The sequence below is a fragment of the Macrobrachium nipponense genome, chromosome 5, assembly GCF_015104395.2.
Source record: "Macrobrachium nipponense isolate FS-2020 chromosome 5, ASM1510439v2, whole genome shotgun sequence".
NCBI classification, from domain to species: Eukaryota; Metazoa; Arthropoda; class Malacostraca; order Decapoda; family Palaemonidae; genus Macrobrachium; species Macrobrachium nipponense.
In genome coordinates this window covers 69,649,221-69,670,717 of record NC_061107.1, presented here as the reverse complement: position 1 = coordinate 69,670,717, position 21,497 = coordinate 69,649,221, and the positions used below count along the sequence as shown (strand labels likewise).

Genomic DNA, 21,497 nt, shown 5'->3' with positions numbered 1-21,497 from the left:
TATATTTATGTATATATATATATATATATATATATATAATAGATATATATATATATATATATAAATTAGATATTATATATCTATATATATATATTACGAATACTATATATATAGGATATATATAATAGAATGTATGTATGTGTTATTGTAGGTATATATATTAGAGATATATATATCCTATATATAATAAGATATATATATATATATAGATATGTCGATATATATTTAATCTATATATATATATATATAGGATATATATATATTTATATAATGAGATATATATTATACATATATATTTAGATTATGTTAATGTTATGTATGTTGTAATGGTATGTATTATATATATACGATTATAGTATATATATATAGATAATCTAGAATAGATATATAATTAATAGAGACAAATGTAATATATATATATATATATATATATATATATATATATATATATATTAGATTCTATATAAATATAGAGATCTATACATATATATATATACATATAATATATATATAATATATATATATATATATATATATATAATATACATATATATAGATATAAGTATATATATATATATATATATATATATATATAGTTATATATATATATATTATAATAGATAATATATGTTTGTATGTATGTATGTATATATATATATATATATACATACATACATATATATATATATATATATATACGTACATATATATATATATATATATATATATATATATATATATGTATATGTATGTATATATATACATATATGTATGTGTGTGCGTGTGTGTAGGTGTAGTCCAGAGAGTACTGAATTTTCGGCTAAAAAACATTTATAGCCGTGTTCGCTGTAAATAATTCATAAAAACAAGTGAGTTTACCACACAAATGCCAAAGATTCTATTCAGAAAAAGCTGCAAGTACAAAGCAGTCATTTTGTTCTTTGCACTTGCTATGAGACAGAAATGACCTTTACCTTAACTAAGGTTGTAGACTCGAAAAGTAGACAAAAAGTTCAACATTTCCAAATACTCAATGTGTATTTGTGGGTCCGATGCAGATGAATAGCGAATCTCAATATTTAGTGTATTTTGGAAAGTATATATATATATATATATATATATATATAATATATATATATATGTATAGTATAATATATATATATATATATATATATATATATATATGCTTTCCAAAATACACTAAATAGTTCAGTGTTCAGATAGAATCAACTTGGAAACTGAGCCACAATACATACATACTATATATACATATATAATATATATATATATATATATATATATAGATATATATATATATATATATAATAATATATACACATTTATATATAATATACTACATATACATATACATAAACACACACACACGCATATATATATATATATATAATATATATATATATATATATATATATATATATATAAAGAAAAGAGAGAGAGAGAGAGAGAGGAGAGAGAGAGAGAGAGAGAAGATATGTGTACGTGCGTGTAGAGGTTAAACAGAATCAAGGCAAAAGATTTCATGCCGAAATGAACCTGATGAACTATTGTCTGTATATTATCATAAACATACCAATATGGTGAGGATGAAGTCAGAATGTTGGCTGTACTAGAATAATGATAATAATACAAAAAGTTTATACAACAAATGTATAATACGTCAACAAATCATTTCTTTTTATCTTTAAATACAGTTTATTTTTCTTCCGTTTCCTGCGCTAAAATTTAATTATGATGGAGACCGATTACCTAATCTATCTACATTCCCTAACTGGAAGCATGACCTATAGGAGTGTCTCAACTAACTGTGATCAGTAGCGACCTCTTGATCATGCTAAGCAGATTGTCTCTAGATTGTCATTCTCCTCAGCGTAAACGCCTCTTTAACTTCAGCGAACATCGAACGAAAACGCCGAAACAAAAGAGCACCATCTCTTGAAGCGTTGGAATCGTCGAGAGATTTGCATATATGGACAAACATCGATACCCACCTCTATCTCAAGGATAACTACAGTAACTCAAGAACCAAAGAGGATGAAATGGGACGGGCGAAGGGTAAATGTCCTTTAAAGGGAGGAAAAGAAGACTTTTTGTGGATGTTGCTTTCCCTTTATGCTCCTTCTTCGTCTTAGAGTCTGGCGGCGTTTTTCCTGACGTTGTAGAACACGTCAAGTCCCCTTTTCTGTTCGAAGGCTCGATACTACTGACATCTATCTACCTTAAAGCTATGTGATGCGCAATACTCTCACATCCGAATGACCTTCATTCGAAACTTTTTCAGTCTAATCATGATTTCCAAATTTTCAACCAGACAGACCACTGGAAAATGAGGTGCAACTGAAAGTCTTCGTAAAAACCCAGTCTTCTTTTTATTTAAAATGACGAATTTTGAAATGATTAAGGACTTGGACAGCAGTTTCCTAGCATTACTAAAACTAAAAATTATACTTGAGAAGCTACAACTGCATAATATTTTGATGATAATGATATAACATATGTTATATTTTCTAAGTATAATTTTAAAGCAATAATAGTAACAATATTACATATTCATAACGCGAACGTTACATCTTCCCATAAAATTTAACTGATAATTTCTTTCCTCCATTATCGAAGTAATGTGTGTCCTCGTATATATAAACGATTAAAACCGCCTTTAGCAGCGTAACGGAAATTATTTCAACTTCCCTCTATCATTTTCATCACCTCCTACCTTACACTCTAAAACCTCCATGGAGGTGTGGTGTGTGTGTGTGTGTGTGCGCGTCTGTCTTGGGGCTGGTGTGTGTGTATTGGGGGTAGCCGGGGGGACAGGGAGAGGGTTTGGTGTCGGTGAGGTTTAAAGGGGTTTTGAGGGAGCAGCTTGGTTCACAGCAGCGACTTTCCAGCAGTTCTTCAATCACTGCTAAGCCACTTACGTTACCTTGAAACCTGCCCCGTTTCTATGATTATGTTACAACAATACTGTTTTCATCATTCACAGTTTCATAGACGGTCCATGTAGGTGAGATATGCCATTTTGTGTCTTCTATGCCTTTGGGAATGAAAATGATGCGCACAAAACGCGCTCGCAGGTACGCAATTTCTTGCCACTACAATACGCAGTACTTCCTAGATAATACTGATCAAGGAAGAGCTTATGGCACCGAGTACAAACACACCAAGTCCCAAAGTAAAAGAGTAACAAGTGGAAAGTTGCTGACTACCTGAAGGATCGGAAATACTCGTACCTCACAATTGAACGCGAGGGTAACGACAATCTCTCTCTCTCTCTCTCTCTCTCTCTCTCTCTCTCTCTCTCTTATAAGGTGCTCTGAAATAAAAGCATTAGCTATTATTTCACGACGCTAGTTTGCAGTCCCATCTCTTACTGCAGTATATATAAGAGAAACAATATCAAGCTTTGGAGTTCGGATGCGCAAGCATATAATATAGTAAAAAAAAAAAAAAAAAAAAAAAAAAAAAAAAAGAATTATTAGAAGATTTAGTTCTAAGAGGGAAGGAAACATCTTGGATAAAAATGTGCAGACTACAAACGAAAACAAACAATAGCATCAGAAGTGATCGTGATGAAAAGAAAGGGGTGACAACACTAGCAGTGTCAGGTAGCCTGTGAGTGTGGTTTACTGATAGCTACTCTTAGGGCTGTAAGGTTCAAATTGGGCGTGGCAGGAAAAGAACTTGTGAAAGTGAATGCATATTACAACAAATGGAAAATAATAAGAGTGACAAACAAGTTTTCTGCCGTTGACTGCCGAAACATGTTTCCCACAAAAGGTTGTGTTAAATTATCATTAAGTAATTAGCAGATGGTGTTGTGGATCGATGGATATAGCAGCAAGAAAAGGAGTGACTGGAAGTATATTTAATAATTAATTGGTGAAAGTGAAAAAAAAAATATTTTTTTGCTGGACATAAATATCATAACAAGATGTAAATAAATAATAACTATGTTTAGAAATACTCTCACAGAGCAAGTAGAAAGTGGCTGTAGGTATAGGAGAGTTGAAAGTAGAAATAAGAACAGTAAGTGATGCGATGAGGAAATGAAGGTCAGTGAATGAAAAGGAATTCGTATGCAATGACGTTCCAGGAAGATAGAGACGTTTATGTAATCATACAGAAAATGTATACCATTTGTTCAGGTATAGAATCTATTTGTAAATCTCCTTAGATATCTAGGGAAGAAAACATTTTAGAAGTAAATGCAGATGAAAAGGTTGATAAACAAACGGATGTCGGACAAAAACACAAATCGAGAGACTCTTTCTGTTGGGAAGACCTATGTGCATTAACAGAAACATTAATATAAATCTAAAAATTGATGTAGAAGTTAGTGCAGGGGATGTAACTAAAAGCACCAGTAGTTGATGTTGTCTTAGCGAGATGCTGCAGCGTGATTGAACGGCGGCTGACCAGCGTGTGCAATACAATACATATTTGGATTAAGGAGAGGCGAGAGCGTACCTGTGAAAGTTGAAAGTGTATTTCATTATTGCATACATGTATTTACACAGGCGCCTAGAGTCATGCTTTTGTTGTTAATATAACCTACACAGTCATAAATCCTCAACTGCAGCCACATTCTTCATTTACAAATACCTGAATGTTTGGTCATAGTTCTTGTATCAATATCCAAAGGGTTTCTATTTTCTTTCAATCACTGTGCTACCACAATCAGTTCTGATGTTATAGCAGGTGGCATCATCTAGGTGAGCCCATACTTTATTTAAAGCATCTGTGAATTTTAATTTAGACCGATTCCGTCATGACCATAGAAAAACTAATCTAGTTATTACATTTCCATATGACAACAATCGTCGTTAAAAAAAAAAAATAAATAGCTTTGAAGGGTAAAAGCAGCACGAAACGGTAATGGGAGCTGTGGTTAAAGTTGGTAAACTGTCTTTCAGCGAAAATGGGGGTGTAATTATGTAACAATGAATGTAACAATGAATTGTAGAAAATATTACGGGCTAGAAAGTTCACTGGACTGGAAGTCAGTGTGCGTGGAATTTTCTGGATCAGAAGAATATCTTGGTGCCGTGGGGAAGAGGATCAACTCACAAGGGTTCCAATGTGGTCGAGGTGGTTGCAGCTCAATCAGAAATACTAACAACTTTTATTCGTAAAATCAAGCAAGTTATTCCTGACCTTTCGTCATATGATTTCCTCCCTTTGATGCCAGTGTTCGAAAGAAGACAGATAACACGTAGAATCAGATTTTTGTCTGTTTAGGTCGTCAATAAAAATCTATGACTGTCTCGCCATCATAGCAATTCACTGTTTCGCTGACTGCCTTTCATCTAATATACAGAAATTATTCTTGATGTATGCACAGTCCGAGGTTGTTCTTGCTATCTTCATAAAGAAGTCGTAGGAATGATATAGCTGTAATTGAAAGAGATTCACAAGTGCTGTCTAGATATGATTAATTCCATTCTTAATTAACAGGGATTTTCTTAGATTAGATCTATATCATCTTGTGAGGACTTGAATGATAACAATGATTCATCACAATTTCCCGAGGTTTTCAGTGGAAAAGCAGTATGAAGTGTTAATGATTTCTTCATAGTTTTGTCATATGTGTAAAGTCAGGACTTTTACCTTTTTGGATTAATTACCATTCTTTCTAAAATTAAGGCTAGAATTTATATTCCTTATGTTGAATGAGCCAAGGAGTTTAGATATGAAATTTGCTCTAGAAGTTCATGAGCAGATGAATATACCTAAAATTATAGGGAGGGTGAAGTAAAGATTTTCAGTGATAAAATTGAAAATCTTGCATCCATTCGGATTAAACTTTTTCTTTTCATTGAATGGCGCGAAGATGTTACTTTTCCTGATTGATCCCATACTGAAGAAGTACGTGATACCTTCTATGTCCCTCTCTCTTAACATATTTTTCGAGTACTGTGCAATACTTTTAATATCATCATTTATTACTACTTTGGTATTTTTAATATAGTCATCACTAATGATTCTAAAATTTGATTCTTCAATACTTAATGTTAAATGAAGCATATATAAGATTAATCAGCATGTTTTGCTATCAGTATAACCTAGTAACAACCACGCCTACTAGGTTGTTGATGAATTTCATTTGCCCCTAACTGAATAAGAAGAGACCAGTGGCATGGAAAAATACCATTTTCACGCATCTGAGAGTCATTCCCCGATGTGTTCAATGATTCAGTATACTAGTTCTATTGTTCTTGTTACCATAAAGTAATAAGGATTTCGAAATAAAATTTGCAAAATATTGTTTATTACAATAGCTTGATCTATTTAATCATTTCCATGGCACCTTGTTTATTAACTAAATTTTATGTTTTCTGTTAAACAAAAGCGAATTCAAAAATGACATGATTCATGTAATTTTTGATACACAGACACAAACTTACATAAAAAAAATTTTTGGGCAGTTTTATTACACTTACACTATTCAAAGCAATTTTAGATAATGTGTGTTTTGGATAATTTTGCCGATAATATTAAACCAACAATTACTGGGTCATTGGAAAATTAAAACAAGAGGGACTCCATGAACCCTCTAGTTCTGTGGCAGTTAAAACTGTACTATTGTTTCTAGTCCTTCAAGCACAATCTATTGTGTGTTATATATATATATATATTTTATATATATATCATTATATATAAATATATATATATATATATATATATATATGTATATATATATATATATATATATGATATTATATATATTATATATATATATAACATATTATATAATATATATATATATATATATATATATATACATCAGTAATAAGTCACCAAACCGCCCGTGACAAATATGTACGTAAATAGCCACATGAAAGGTGAGAAATTAAAGACCAGGTACAGTGATGCTCAAATCTCATGCGACATGACTCCATAGGATTTCGTTCAAAATTCACTAACTGGCAACCTAGCATGCTCCATATTTATCTTTTATTTCAATGCGAAAACGCGAGTATGCATACCATAAGGCCATAATATGTTTCACAAGAGTAAAATCTGTCATATATTTAAAAATTGTAAGAAAATGTCACGTGTAGCCAAATTTCAGAAAAACCCTTACGAAACATTTTCAAAACTTTCGTTCACTCATTGCTGAAGCATTTGACCAAAACGAAGTCGCCATCAAACCTCAGTTCAAATGTTAAATAAATAAAGAAAGAACGAAAAAAATTGTCGTAACATTAATAAGGCTTCCAAAGCAAACATAAAATTTGAAATAGTCCTATTTGATTGCTTTTACCCTCAACGCTGAAAAAATGTAAATATGTATATACAAAAGTAGAATGCGCCCACCGATATCAACGTGTGAGGGGAGCATGTGTGACGTATCAGTGTCGGTGCAACAACAACCACCTGGTATATAAGTAGGTCTACAATGAGTAGCGACCATTGAATTATCTTGAAAACATTTACCTTATGTGTTAAAGGAGTATTTGGATTTTCATACATAATTATTTGTTATCTTTCTTAAATATTTGAAAACTGATAGCATACTAGGAAATATTCGCCTATTTGTCAAAGCCAAGATATTATTCCTAGGCCTAGGTGTTAGGTTTCTTTACTTTACACTTAACATTCACATCTCTATATTAACAATTTCTGGCCAGAAAGCAAATGAGGTTATCTACACATTCTTGCACTTCAAGTTATGAAAGAATAAATTATACACCAAAAGCGAGCAGAAGAACTTTTAAGGAAATAATACAGAAAACCAGTTGAAAAACAAGTGTTCCATATGCCTTGATATTAATACTTATGATATTTCGATCAATAACCATCTTCTCCATATAACCAAAATCATCATCATCTTTTATTCCTCAAAGAACAGGTAATCTCTACAAATAAAAACATTAGTAAAGATTACATCTCAGAAAGCGTAGATTATTTTTCTAGGCCTATAAATCATTTTGCAACATACAGGCAGCTTAAATACAGCCTGAAACTTCAACATTCAAAGAAAACTGGTTGTAATTCGTATTCCTCAAAGAACAGGTGATCTCTACAAATAAATTCATTAGTAACAGATCACATCTCAGATGGCTTAGATTATTTTTTTAGGCCTATAAAACATTTTCCAACATACAGGCAGCTTAAACGCAGCCGAAATCTTCAACATTCAAATAAAACTTGTTTTAATTCATATTCCTTCATTGAAATTGTTGTTATGACTGTTGAGCATATTAGGTCTACTGTCACAATGCTGCAGACATGGATATGTTGACCAGTCCGAGGAGCATGTTAAGTGTGCTTTCATTGCTGGCACCGCTAGCCTTATCACACCACACTTAAACTGAGCAACGTAAAGATAAAAAAAATAGAAAAATCAATTCAAATCACACAAATTAAGAGTTATACCAATGCATAAAAGGGATCATATCTATTTAACCATAAAGGAAAATAAGGCTAGCTGTGAATTCGCAAACTTTTCGACATGAATGACATTACAAATAAAAAAAGAAAAAAAAAAATACCACTACTTGGCAACGTCACGTTGAGTCTGAGAATATGGACGATACAAAAGAATCATGTCGCATGAGATTTGAGCCCCACTGTACCAGCCCTTTCGTGTATTGCGAAGAAGTGTACGCAATACACGAAATTGTTTGATACCGGGTATTTAATTTATTACCTTTCATGTGGCTATTTACGTATATATATATATATATATATTATATCATATATATTATATATATATATATATATATATATGTGTGTGTGTGTGTGTGTGTGTGTGTGTGTGTGTGTGTGTGTGTGTGTAGCTCTTTTTGTTTAAATTATGACACTTTTCTATGAAGGGAAAGTAAGTCGTTCTTTTGAAAGCTTAAGGTTTACCCTATCAATCTTACCAAGGTTAGACTGTTTAAGTAAGTATATATGTATAGTTATATATACAATATATATATATATTATATATAACATATATATAAATTATAATATAAATATATAATTATATATATATAAATATATATATATGTATAAATAATTATATAAATATATGATATATATTATATATATTATATATATATATATATATAGATATATATACATTTATATGTGTGTGCGTGTGTGTGTGCAAGGGAACAGAAGAACAAAAATTGTCGTGGTTAGTTATCAAGTTCCAGGGATTAATAGCAATGGAAGGAATCTCACTGAAGCGTGCTTGGACGGGCACTTGATTGTTAGAAGTATATATAGTTTGTAAAAAAGTATATTAATAAGTATTAAAAGTAAGAAAAAGGTTAGGAAAAGAGTATTCTAAATTAAATTCTAGCTCTGAATAGACAGAAGTGCAAGTCAATAAGAATGCTTAGATGACCTGGTGGATTTCAGGACAAAATTCGTAAGCAGGGCGAGGCTCTCTAAGTGAATGCATTCTTTAGTCGATTGAGTGCGTATTTTGAAACTTACACTCAAGGGGAATTATAACTGATAAGTGTTTCGTCATCAGTGGGATTCAAACCGCTGTCTCTTTAGAAACAATGATATACATTGACTTTTGACTACTGAGCCATCAAGAGCAGCATAAGTTGTTATCAACTCTGCTGTACATATGCCCGTCGAATTCATTTTGCACTTGAAAAGCGATGGCAACCCACCTCCACCACCGTCCAAATAAACCTTGGTTATCCTCCATACTGTTATTCATTGTCCTAACTTCCCTATTTCCATTCACAGTCATTGCGTTACTCTTCGTCAAATTTAACTCATTCTTATTTCTTTTCACTATATTTTGCAGCAACTCTTTTTTCTCAAACAGCCATTCCACACTCTATTCCAGAATCATGTTTTATTTTGCAACTTTTCATCTGCATCTAATGCCCTTTCTCCAAGTTCTTGGATCAGTGTACCCATAAGATATTTAATAGCTAACGAGACGACCCTGCACATATGACGTCATGAAAACCAACTACACTAATATCCATACGTCGTCAACATATTCTTTTGTATCACTGCAAACACTTTTAATTGCTCTTAGTCAACTATCGGTTACACCATACAACATCAATTGCCTTCATCTTAATCAGTTTCATCATAAGCGTTTTCTGGATACATGTGAGCTGCATAAAGCTTTTCCCGTCTTCCACCAAACTTTTCACTTAAGTGCTTTATGTTGACGTTTGATCCTTATTGATCCATATCCACACTGTTCTCTCTATATAAATCCTTCCATTTATTTACCTACATAAATCAAAGCCCTTTCTTACGCATTGTCTTTTATATCAAATAATGCTACACTATGTTATGCTTATATAATACTTACAGTCATCTATGTTACCTTTATACAAAATGACCAGCCATTTCATGCCGCTTTGACTATCAAGCCATTGCGCCTTTGTAATATCTTTGTAACCCTTTGACATCCCCACCAGTCCCTTCCACAAGCATTCTGGAGTTTACACTGGCCTCTTCCATCCTCTTCCATTCAGTTTTGCCTTTATCAAGTATTCTTTATCTAAGAAATCTTTAAAATACATGCACCATCGACTCAGGACTTCGCCATGTTCAGGATACATCATATTTCCATTCTGATTAACGTTTCTCTCTAACTATACTTTCCCAAACAACCCCTTCCTTATAGATCTAATATAATTATTAAAATTCACCTATGTATTTTCATCATTTTCTTTCTTTTGTCTCTCACTTTCTTTTCTAACATGATACCTATTCTTAGAGTAACCTGTATATGATTTTTGTTGCCTTGCAACTACACTTGAGATGATCTACTTTTCCCTCAACTAAATTATTTTCAACACATTTTGATTGCTATAAGTGCACGATTACACACTTACAACAGAACACTCATAAATTGCTCTCTCATCCGAACTTGAGCACATTCAGTAGCTTTTCACTTCACTAGCAAGAGGTCTAGGTCCGTTGACCGGGTGAGATGAATAATTTATTTGCTCTTCATGAAAACCCACTTTCATCTCTGTTAGCCCATACAGGTTAGTTGATTTTGTTGCATATCCACTATGAAGGGGGATGTTCATAGGGTTAGCAATCTTATCCTGAACAACTTCCAGACAAGGTGAGAAGAGAAGCTGTAAATATAAAAGAAATTGTAATCTGCGCTTTTATTAATTCAACTCATTCAAACTGGTAGAGCGAGCTACCTGATATTATTTTTATGTAAATGTTGTGCTCTTTAAATTATTATGTCAAATTACAGAACATCTCAGTCAATATACGTATATTGGTTAATTAACTGCTGATGTCATGAGATTATGTAACAGCCACATTAAGACAATGCTGTGAGAACATAGAACAGCCCCTCCAGAAGAAAATACCAGTAATGAGGACAGTGGCGCACTTCGTTATTCATTAGGTCGTAAACAGAAATACAACTTAGTTACAAACATTAAAAACAAAAAATAAGAAGTCACTTGCATTGCTGTTCCTTTCGTGCGGAGTAATTGCTCGAGGTTCACGTTCGGTCACCACATTGACCATGGTAAGGACATGACCCCAGTCATTTTCCCTTCGAATATCCGTAGTATCAGATTTCAAGAAAACAAACAAAAGAACGAGACGTGGAGGGAAGGTTGGGGTGTGGAGGCGGCACAAGGGGAAAGGAGAGAACTTCTCATCGAGGGGAAGGGAAAGAGAAGAGAAGAAATCAAACAAACATTTATCAGTATGACGTTTGCAGGCTGTTGTCTGAAACGGAAAGATCCATTAGGGGTGGGCGGTGGTTTCTTCCTTTCTATGCGTTTTTTCTTTCATTCTTCTTTTTTTTCCTTTTCATTCTTCGCACGTGAAGAAAACACAATGATAGATGATGGATTTCCTTATACTATCATCCTTCATTTTTGCAGTAAAGAATAACTTCTTTCACTTAACACCAAAACTCAACGATTTTCGATATTGAGGTGAATTCACCTTTGCTTAACGTTAGATTAAATACCTGACATATTGGCTACATTCCTCCTATGTTGGTGTGATAGGTAATGAAGTCTTAATAATCTTGGTCTTTAGAAAGTGTTACTTGTGGTTTTCTGAAAAGAAAACTATTGCTCCGGCTTCCTCTGTTCTTCCGCACTTTTCTATGTCCACACTTTTTCTGTTCGCCCTTACCCCTTAAAAAATACCTTAACAAATACTCTCTAGGTTTAGTAGTTTTCATTAATCATTTAAAGTTAAAGCTACCCATATTCGTGCGTATGGTAACGATATAGGCTAGGCCACCACCTGGCCGCTGTTAAAGTTTCATGGGCTGTGGCTCATAAGGCATTAAACCGGGATTACCGAATGATTGATCTGTTTTCGGTAGCTTTAATTATATAATATACAGAAAACTCGATTGCGCCAAAGGAAAATTAGCATAATTTTAACTTGTTTTAATCGTTATTACTTCAGTTTTCATTACTTTACATTATAATATTCATTATTTATCAGACCCTGATTCACGAACATTTGCGATCAAAAGCCACGAACAGCCAGGCTCTAATTGATATAAGCTGGAAAGACGAGGCGAGAGATACAGCTAGCGCTGACGCCTCAAATGGAGGCAAAGGAACAAAAAGAATTTGTTGTGACTGAATTTTGCAAAGCTATTATGTTGACGCCAAGCCCGTCTTAGAAAATATAAAAGGAAATGTTAAACAGGCCACGGAGAAATGGTATAGCTCACGATAAACTGAAAGAGATTAGCTTAATGAATGATCTAGAAAATATCAGAAATAAATGGATTATATATAAGCGAAATGGTCGATGAAAGGCAAACTGAAATGAGAGGGTTTGCTCTCTGAGAAGTAGAATGCAGGCTGATCCGCCCAACACGAAGAAGTGCGAGGAAAGGTAGAGGAGAAAGTAGGAGAGAATTAAACCTAACGAGGCGCTTCAGAGGAGGTCAAGCACAGACCTCCAACATTGATCGAACTAGAGAAAGAAATAGTAATATCAAAGAAAAATGTGATGCAAATAAGACAAGAAAGTGAACAATGAGAAGCACAGATAATGAAGAACATGCAAAAGTCGAGAAGGTGGGGAAAAACTAGCCATATTTAGTTTGCAAGAACATAACATAGATAGGAGTCGGGTTCAGCAATTAACGAAAACCTATTTGTTGCTGATAATAACGATACCTGCACAGACATGTTTTGTACCTATGAAAAGTAACCATCAGGCACGCATTATTACTACAGAATAGATACTATTATAAGCTTTAACTGGTTTTCTATATTCTATTCTGTCTACAAAGCCTAGATTTTCTCCATGTCGGCTTTTTCCACAACCGAAATGTAGCTCCTCATCCATACGACGCTCAAGAGTAATCCCACATTGATGTGCGCCACGGAATAATTCAAAGCTGTGTACTTGTACTCGCAAAATTTCAAACATACATTACATATAGAGTACTATAGATACTTTCAGATAGGTAAGTGGATGAGGCCAGTTAAATTATTTGTTCCTGTTAAATTTTTGCATAATGAAGATAAAATATCAATTAGAAAAAAATAAATATAACATCAAATCAGATCTTATCATAACGGAACAATTCCCTCTTCTTCATAGCTTCTTTTAAGCCTTTTTTAGAAAAGTGATTCGAAAACAAAATGTCATAACGAAGAAACATCTGGATGAAATTACACATTTTTACCATGCAACATAACTTAATACATATAGTCAGTTAAACGTCTTTCATCGATGAAATTCTCTGAATATTAAAAAGCGAAAGAAATTGCATGTTCAAAGAACCAGGAGAATTACTGCTTTGGAGAGAAACTTATCTATAAATGCTCATATATACGAAGCAGAAAGTTTTTGTGCTCACAATGTATTTTGAAAATAAAATTGTGAAATTACAAAATACAAACATACAAACTACACACACACACACACACAAACACACACACACACACGAAAACACACACACACACACACACACACACACACACATATATATATATATATATATATATATATATATATATATATATATATATATATATATGTGTATGTGTGTGTGTGTGCGTGCGTGTGTGTCTGTGTATTTACTGTTGAAATATTCTAGATGCAACTGAATGAATTGATATGTAAAATGATATCACCTTCATACTGGTAGTTCAATATTTTATCATTTGAATAATGGTCGAAAAACTAAAACTCAGAAAGTTATTTTACATGAAGGCTACAGAAAAATTTTATAGTATACCAATAATAATCATCTAATCCTTCCAGATACCTGCTGTCGTTTTCTTCTTAATACAAAGGCGTGAATTTTGCGTAGTGCAACAGTGCTTCACCTTTAGACTTTTTCTGTTTTTATTTTTCCGTGCTATCGGTCAATGAATTTACAAATCCTATTACGTTCTTCAATTACCTTATTCATTTCGATAGAAAAAAACCCGAATTTTTTTTTCATCTATCTGCTGAAAATTCGAATTCTACCTTTATTATTATTATTATCATTATTATTATTATTATTACTATTACTATAATTTTTTTCCTCTTTTTTTTTTTGGTTTATCAGTCTTCCAATTCGACTAGTATTTATAGTGTGGGGTTCCGGGTTGCATCCTGCCTCCTTAGGAGTCCATCACTCACTCTTCTTACTATGTGCGCCGTTTCTAGGATCACACTCTTCTGCATGAGTCCTGGAGCTACTTCAGCCTCTAGTTTTTCCAGATTCCTTTTCAAGGATCTTGGGATCGTGCCTAGTATTCCTATGATTATGGGTACAATTTCCACTGGCAATCCCATATCCTTCTTATTTCTATTTTCAGGTCTTGATACTAATCCATTTTTTCCCTTTCTTTCTCTTCAACTGTCGTGTCCCGTGGTATTGCAACATCAATGAGTGATACATTCTTCTTGATTTTGTCAATCAATGTCACGTCTGGTCTATTTGCACGTATCACCTTATCTGTTCTGATACCATAGTCCCAGAGGATCTTTGCCTGATCGTTTCCTATCACTCCTTCAGGTTGGTGCTCGTACCACTTATTGCTGGAAGGTAGTTGGTGTTTCTTGCACAGGCTCCAGTGGAGGGCTTTTGCCACTGAATTGTGCCTCTTTTTGTACTGGTTCTGTGCAAGTGCCGGACATTCGCTTGCTATGTGGTTTATGGTTTCATTTTTCGTATTGCACTTCCTACATATGGGAGAGAAGTTATATCCATATATCGTTCCTTGAACAAATCTGGTTCTTAGGGTCTGATCTTGTGCCGCTGTTATCATTCCTTCAGTTTCCTTCTTTAGCTCTCCCCTCTGTAACCATTGCCATGTGTCATCGCTGGCTAGTTCTTTAGTCTGTCTCATGTATTTTCCGTGCATTGGTTTGTTGTGCCATTCCTCTGTTCTGTTTGTCATTCTCCTGTCTCTGTATATTTCTGGGTCTTCGTCTACTTTTATCAGCCCTTTTTCACATGCACTCCTGAGCCACTTGTCTTCACTGGTTTTTAGATATTGCCCCAGTGCTCTGTTTTCGATGTTGACGCAGTCCTCTATGCTTAGCAGTCCTCTCCCTCCTTCCTTTCGTGTTATGTATAGTCTGTCCGTATTTGCTCTTGGGTGTAGTACTTTGTGTTTTGTCAAATGTTTCCTAGTTTTCTGATCTATGTTGCGGAGTTCTGCCTTCGTCCATTCCACTATTCCTGCTCTGTATCTGATTTCTGGTACTGCCCATGTGTTTATGGTTTTTATCATATTTTATTATTATTATTATTATATTAGTGCTAAGAATGCTAACCTATGATTGGCTGAGTTTTTGAGCCAATGAAATTAGGGTTGGTTTCGTGGGAGCTAATGAAAATAGGGTCAGTTTAGTGTTCAGAATGCTGGCCTCTGATTGGCTGATTTGCCTGAGAGACCAGGGAAGCTCTGTTCAGGTGGCACTGGCACTGGGGCTGCTGTCTCCTGATGGTGATAGCTTCTCTTCTTATGGTTCTTTCTCCAGGCCGTATTTCTCCTGTAGGGGGTGCTCTTTCTCCTGTGGGGGCTTGTCGTCCTGCAGAAACTTCTACTTCTGTTTCTTCTCCTCAATTGTCTATTTTTCAGGGCATCTTTCTTCTGTTGGGGGTACCTGTGAGCCTGTGGGAGCTCGTCCTCCTGCAGGTGTGCCTTCAGTAGTTGCATCCAGGATACGTCTTATTTGAGTGGGGAGCAGAAATGGCTCCTGGGACGTATTCAGGGAAGGACGATGTTTTAGTATCAGCAGAACTTCCAGCATCTGAAGATGGTGATGAGTCACTTAATGATTGAAAATTGCTTCTCCCTGGCCATGGCATGACAGTCTTTTTGACAGTTTCACGGTAGTCATACCAATGTAAGACTCACAGCATCTGGGAACGGGGCACAGGAACTGATACACTACATTACTCATCCGGAGGGGGGTCAGTTATAGGAAGAGCTGGGTTGTTTTCTATGGCTTTCTTCGCTCTGTGTTCAAGGTCTTTGTTGGAGAAACCATTATTCACCAGCTTCGGGGCTGATCTTTCAATTTCCTTATTGGCTGCTGCCCAGGTACTGGTAAGGGAAATGGCTATTCTGACAAAGGCGTCAATTACATTATCCTTGTATCTCCTCGAGCATTCGCTTTGACCATTCAGTGTGATGCTGAGGTTAGTCTTCTTGATGTGAAGCGGAGAAAGTTACACTCCTCAAAAGTCCTGATCAGGGTCTGTAGCTTTTTTTCACTACCAATTCCGATGAAGGTGTCGTCCACATACGGGACCTATATTGTAGGCTTTTGTATGCGGCTAGACACTCGCTCTTCTACTCATCCCATATATGTATTGGAAAAAAGGACTGCCAGTGGGGAGCCCATGGCGACTCCATCAATCTTGGTGTATAGTTCTCCTTTGTGGGTGATGAAGGGAGCTTTATTTGTACCATATCTACTGGAGTTTTTTTTCGTGGCCATTTCAGGTATGTCACAAGCTGGCGTATTGTCGTCTTTATATACTCATTCCAGAATTTTATCAATAGTTGGAGAACAGTGACTCAACACCCATGGAAACCATATTGGCGGTTAGGGTGATCTTCTTCAGGAGCTCAAGGAAATCAGCTGACGACTTGAGGCTGTAGATGACTGGGACATTTGGAGGCAAGATTTTGTTTTGTCTGATTGGCTCACTAACTCTGCAAATCAGAGGCCTGCATTCTGAGCATTAATCCGATCCTATTATTATTATTATTATTATTATACTGTTCTTATATGGTATGAACGCAGGTGAAGAATGAGAGACTGTGTAGGTCCTGACCGGTTTCAGCTTTATTTCCAATCCAATGACCAAGGCTTGGAAATTATATATATATATATATTGATATATATATATATATATATATATATATATATATATATATATGTGTGTGTATTTATTATATATATGTGTGTGTGTGTGTATGTATGTATGTATGTATGTATGTGTGTATGTATATTAACAAAATCTAAATAGTACAATAAATACCAACACAGTAAAAATTATATCGGAAGAATGTTATATTATCTCTCTCTCTCTCTCTCTCTCCCTCTCTCTCTCTCTCTCTCTCCTCTCTCTCTCTCTCTAGTAGAATTTTTTAGGTATAAGGAATCCGATAACGCATTGTATATCTCGACCTATGAAATAATCCCTTTCTTAATTCCTGGGGATTATTCCGTAATATTTGTTAATACTATTTTTGTCTGTTCTTTATTTCCCAGCGTGTTCGAAAAGTAATGCAAGAGTTTCATACAATTTTCACAGGCGATGTATATACTTTGAATCTCATACAGGACAAGTTCTCAAAGGAAAGGCAGCAAAACGTCCCACATGAATAAATACAAGCTCAAGAAATCTGTCAAGTTTGGTGCGTTCTATTGTTCAGTGATAACTCTGTAGCTAGTATGTGCTACATTGTGCTATTGCAAGTAGGGTTTATTTCGGCGCATAATTTACGTAAAGTCATTTCGCAGTAAATTGTTTTTAGAAACAAGTTCAACTGCTTTTGTAAAAACCGATGAAATTGTTAAATAAGTGCAAAAAAACTGAAATGAAGATACCGAGGGAAGTGTCATTTAACATAAACAGAATTAATTTTGTTGAACTTCAATCGACAAAGTTAGCTTAGTCACACTTAACGCTTCTTGAAATTATACTATTGCATGGAGAGGAATGTATTTAATGCTCGTTTTAAATCCAATTAACTTCATAAGGAGAGGTGTAAGAGAGTTGCTATAAAAGATGCTACAGTGCTTACCGATATTCATTTCGCCAATTTTTACTACAGTTCATGTCGTAGGATTTTTACTTTTTCAGAGGCGACAAGAGAGTTACAAAGTAAATGTACCCTTCTGTGCGCGAGCATGGAAAGAATTTTCACTGGTATGACTCAACTTTCATTACAAACTGGTAGCTGTGGCCGCATGATCATTCGGCCACTAAGACAGCTAGAAATTTCTGGAAAAGAGCATTTGGCGACTTATTCGATTTTTCCCATCTCATTGCTCTGATCAACAAGTAGTTAAGGTTCTAGCAGAAACAGCAAAAATGGAAAATCATTGTTCATATTCATATCACACTAATGGATCACGGTGTTTTCTGCTAGTTTCTTTATCCAATTTGTAGTAAATTGTGCCTGGACCATAAATGTTTGCGAAACCCCCACTCCCCCTCTGTCGGGGTTCCCATCAAGACCACCAACAATGAAATTAATTCTAAGAATAAAACCATCCTGAAAGAGAACACATTTCCAGAGTTGCTAGTCTTACAAACAAATCAGGATTTATCATATTTGATTCTCCTGTGATACAATACAAGTCAAGATGATAACAGAATAAGACGCAAGATCCTGAGCTAAAACTCTTCCCTAAGCCTCTTTACCAATAATATTAGCCCATATTTTCATCGTCTTAACCTTTCTTCATAACTAGAAACCCTGTCAATTATTGTCATTTGCCACGATTTATGTTTATTTTATGATGAATTATACACGCGGTATTTATCTATGTATACAGGTATATGTATATATAATATATATATATATATATATGTATATATATATATATATATAATGTAATATATATAATATGTCTATATATATATATATATATATATATATATATATAATAATATATATAATATATATATATATATATATTATATATATATGTAAATATATATATATATATATATATATATATATATATATATATATATAAAGAGATCTCTGGATTAATAGAGATAAGGTCCTTCCAGAGAAGACCAAACTCCTTATAAGGTCAAAAAAATTCCGCGGAAGTATAATGGCAACTCCATATCCATACACCCCCACACTGTTAATACTGCATAGCCATAAACACTCACTATACTTGTAATGAACAACCATTACACTTTAAACTGATATTTATGCAAAAAGCAATTTTCTAGGTTATTTTCTCTTATTTGTAACAAAATATACTGTATAATTAAACTTTGAAAAAGTGAACACCTTCTTTTGTCTCGTACCCATCACACATAGGTTACATACACTGGCGGATAAAAACGAATCTTTCGTTTTCATTTTGCTCAAACAATTTAAACATTACAACATAGTCTCTAAAATACATAAAAAAGCGAGCCTTGTTGTTTATTTTGCCCAAACACGTTACAGTACAGTCTTTAACATACAATGTACTCACAAGGAAAAAATACCTACAAAATTTTTTTTTTCTCGCCATTGACCTGGGTGTGTGTGTTGCCCTTGGTGCTAACGATAACTGGACTTTTGACAACTTGTGAAGAGGTTTACTAGTCCTTCTCCAGCTCCTTCCCCTCCACCAGCTCAACTGCTGTGGGAACTGCCATCTTATCTCCTTCCTGGTATGCCTCCATCTGTGCCTCCTGCAACACTATGGAGACATTGAGTGGTGAAGCTGCGGGAAGAGGCATAGAGGCACCTAAAGGGTCTTGCTCACATCAGATTATTGGCTGAAGGAGCCTGAATTTCCCAGCTGAACAACCGAGTTATTGAAGAAGTGAATGGTAACGGGCTTCGGTGCACGCGAGTTTCATATCTGAAGGAACTGCGTGGTTTCTTAGACTCATCACTGTTCCCAAACATATTTAGGTGGAATGAGGTCACTCCACAATGTAGTCAGGTCGGTGACCTTGTCGTGATTATGGTGTCGCGGGTTCGTTTCCCGCTACCGGACATCATGATTTCTTCAAATACCTTCGAATCGCTGTCCATAAAAACAACAGTTCCAAAATTAAACAACCAAACCACCTCTACCCCTCGTTACCTAGCATAACCATATTTACTTGGGACCTTCCATTCTTCTAGTCACTCGTCTCCTTCCCTTCACTTGAGATGGTAATTTTCTTATCATTGTGGTAGGTTTTCTGTGAATTTTAAATGTATGTTGGTGATTAGGATGAGTCTTTTTATTATGTTTCATGTGTATTAATCCTTTTTACAACGGTGATGATGGGGCTGGACCCTGAAACGTCGCTCAATAAAGTTTTTATAAATTACCAGAAGACGTCTCCCTTGCTTCCTTGCGAATATATCTCGAATGACTGCTGTTTTCCTGTGATATATAATATATATATATATATATATATATATATATATATATATATATATATATATATAGATATATATAATATAGTATCTCTCTACCAGATACCTATAATTAAGCCCTCAGATTAACGCGCTCATCAAATCAAGTCAAAGGAAATAGTTTTCTAATATGACGAAGTGATGATGATTCTGACCGTCCGGTGGGAGTTTGATGTTTGTAATAATAATCCCGACTCAGAGAACTTCATATTGAACCTGAAAAACAAACTATATTAATTAAAAATACTCAGAAAAAAATGGAAGAAGTCAAAACTCACCACCAGTAGTATCAGCTGTGCATGATGTGCTTGCCATAAACAGGAACAAGAATGTCCAAATACAGATGAATGTTAGACTGACTCTTTGCCGAGAAAAAGGTGATCCAGAAGGTGGACGCTTGTTCGTCCTCGTATGCAGGACTGACTCTTTGCCGAGAAAAAGGTGATCCAGAAGGTGGAGCTGTCGTCCTCGTATGCAGGACTGACTCTGTCTGCAGTCGCGCACGGGACCTCGAGAGCCAAGTTGAGAGACAAGAGGGAGACATTTCCAGGTTTGAATGATGTGACTGTTGCCCGCCAGACATTCTTCTAATAATGTGTTTGGAACGTCCACTTGATTCTGTGATGCTCCCTTCAGTTAGTCACTGCCTAATAAAGACTACGAAAAAACTTAGTTCAAGTTTCCCTTTTGTTCTTCTTCTATTTCAAGCACCTGTTAATGATCAATCTACACATAATACAGGAACAGTATAGGTTTCAGATTATTATGAATGTTCATGAGTTTACAAATTTGGGAACATATTGCTAACCATAAATTATTTTTATCTGAGTAAAGTAGATTCAAACTTCAGCGATAAGATTTTAAATAAAATATATTACCACGAGTTTAGAAGCCACAGTCAAAGAACCTTCGAGAGCCACCGGAAATGGACGC

At 34.6% G+C, this 21,497-nt stretch overlaps 1 protein-coding gene across 3 annotated transcripts in view; it reads right to left on the bottom strand.

Annotated features, from left to right (window-relative positions):
• Window positions 1–20,953, bottom strand: part of LOC135215392 (lachesin-like) — a 503,680-nt gene extending 482,727 nt beyond the window's left edge. For all 3 annotated transcript variants that reach the window (XM_064249983.1, XM_064249985.1, XM_064249984.1), the window contains exon 1: window positions 20,843–20,953. In XM_064249983.1, coding sequence (XP_064106053.1) covers window positions 20,843–20,879 — 37 coding nt within the window. In that variant the 5' untranslated portion in view covers window positions 20,880–20,953. The remainder of the gene's footprint in view (window positions 1–20,842) is intronic.
• Between the last annotated feature and the right edge of the window lie 544 nt (window positions 20,954–21,497).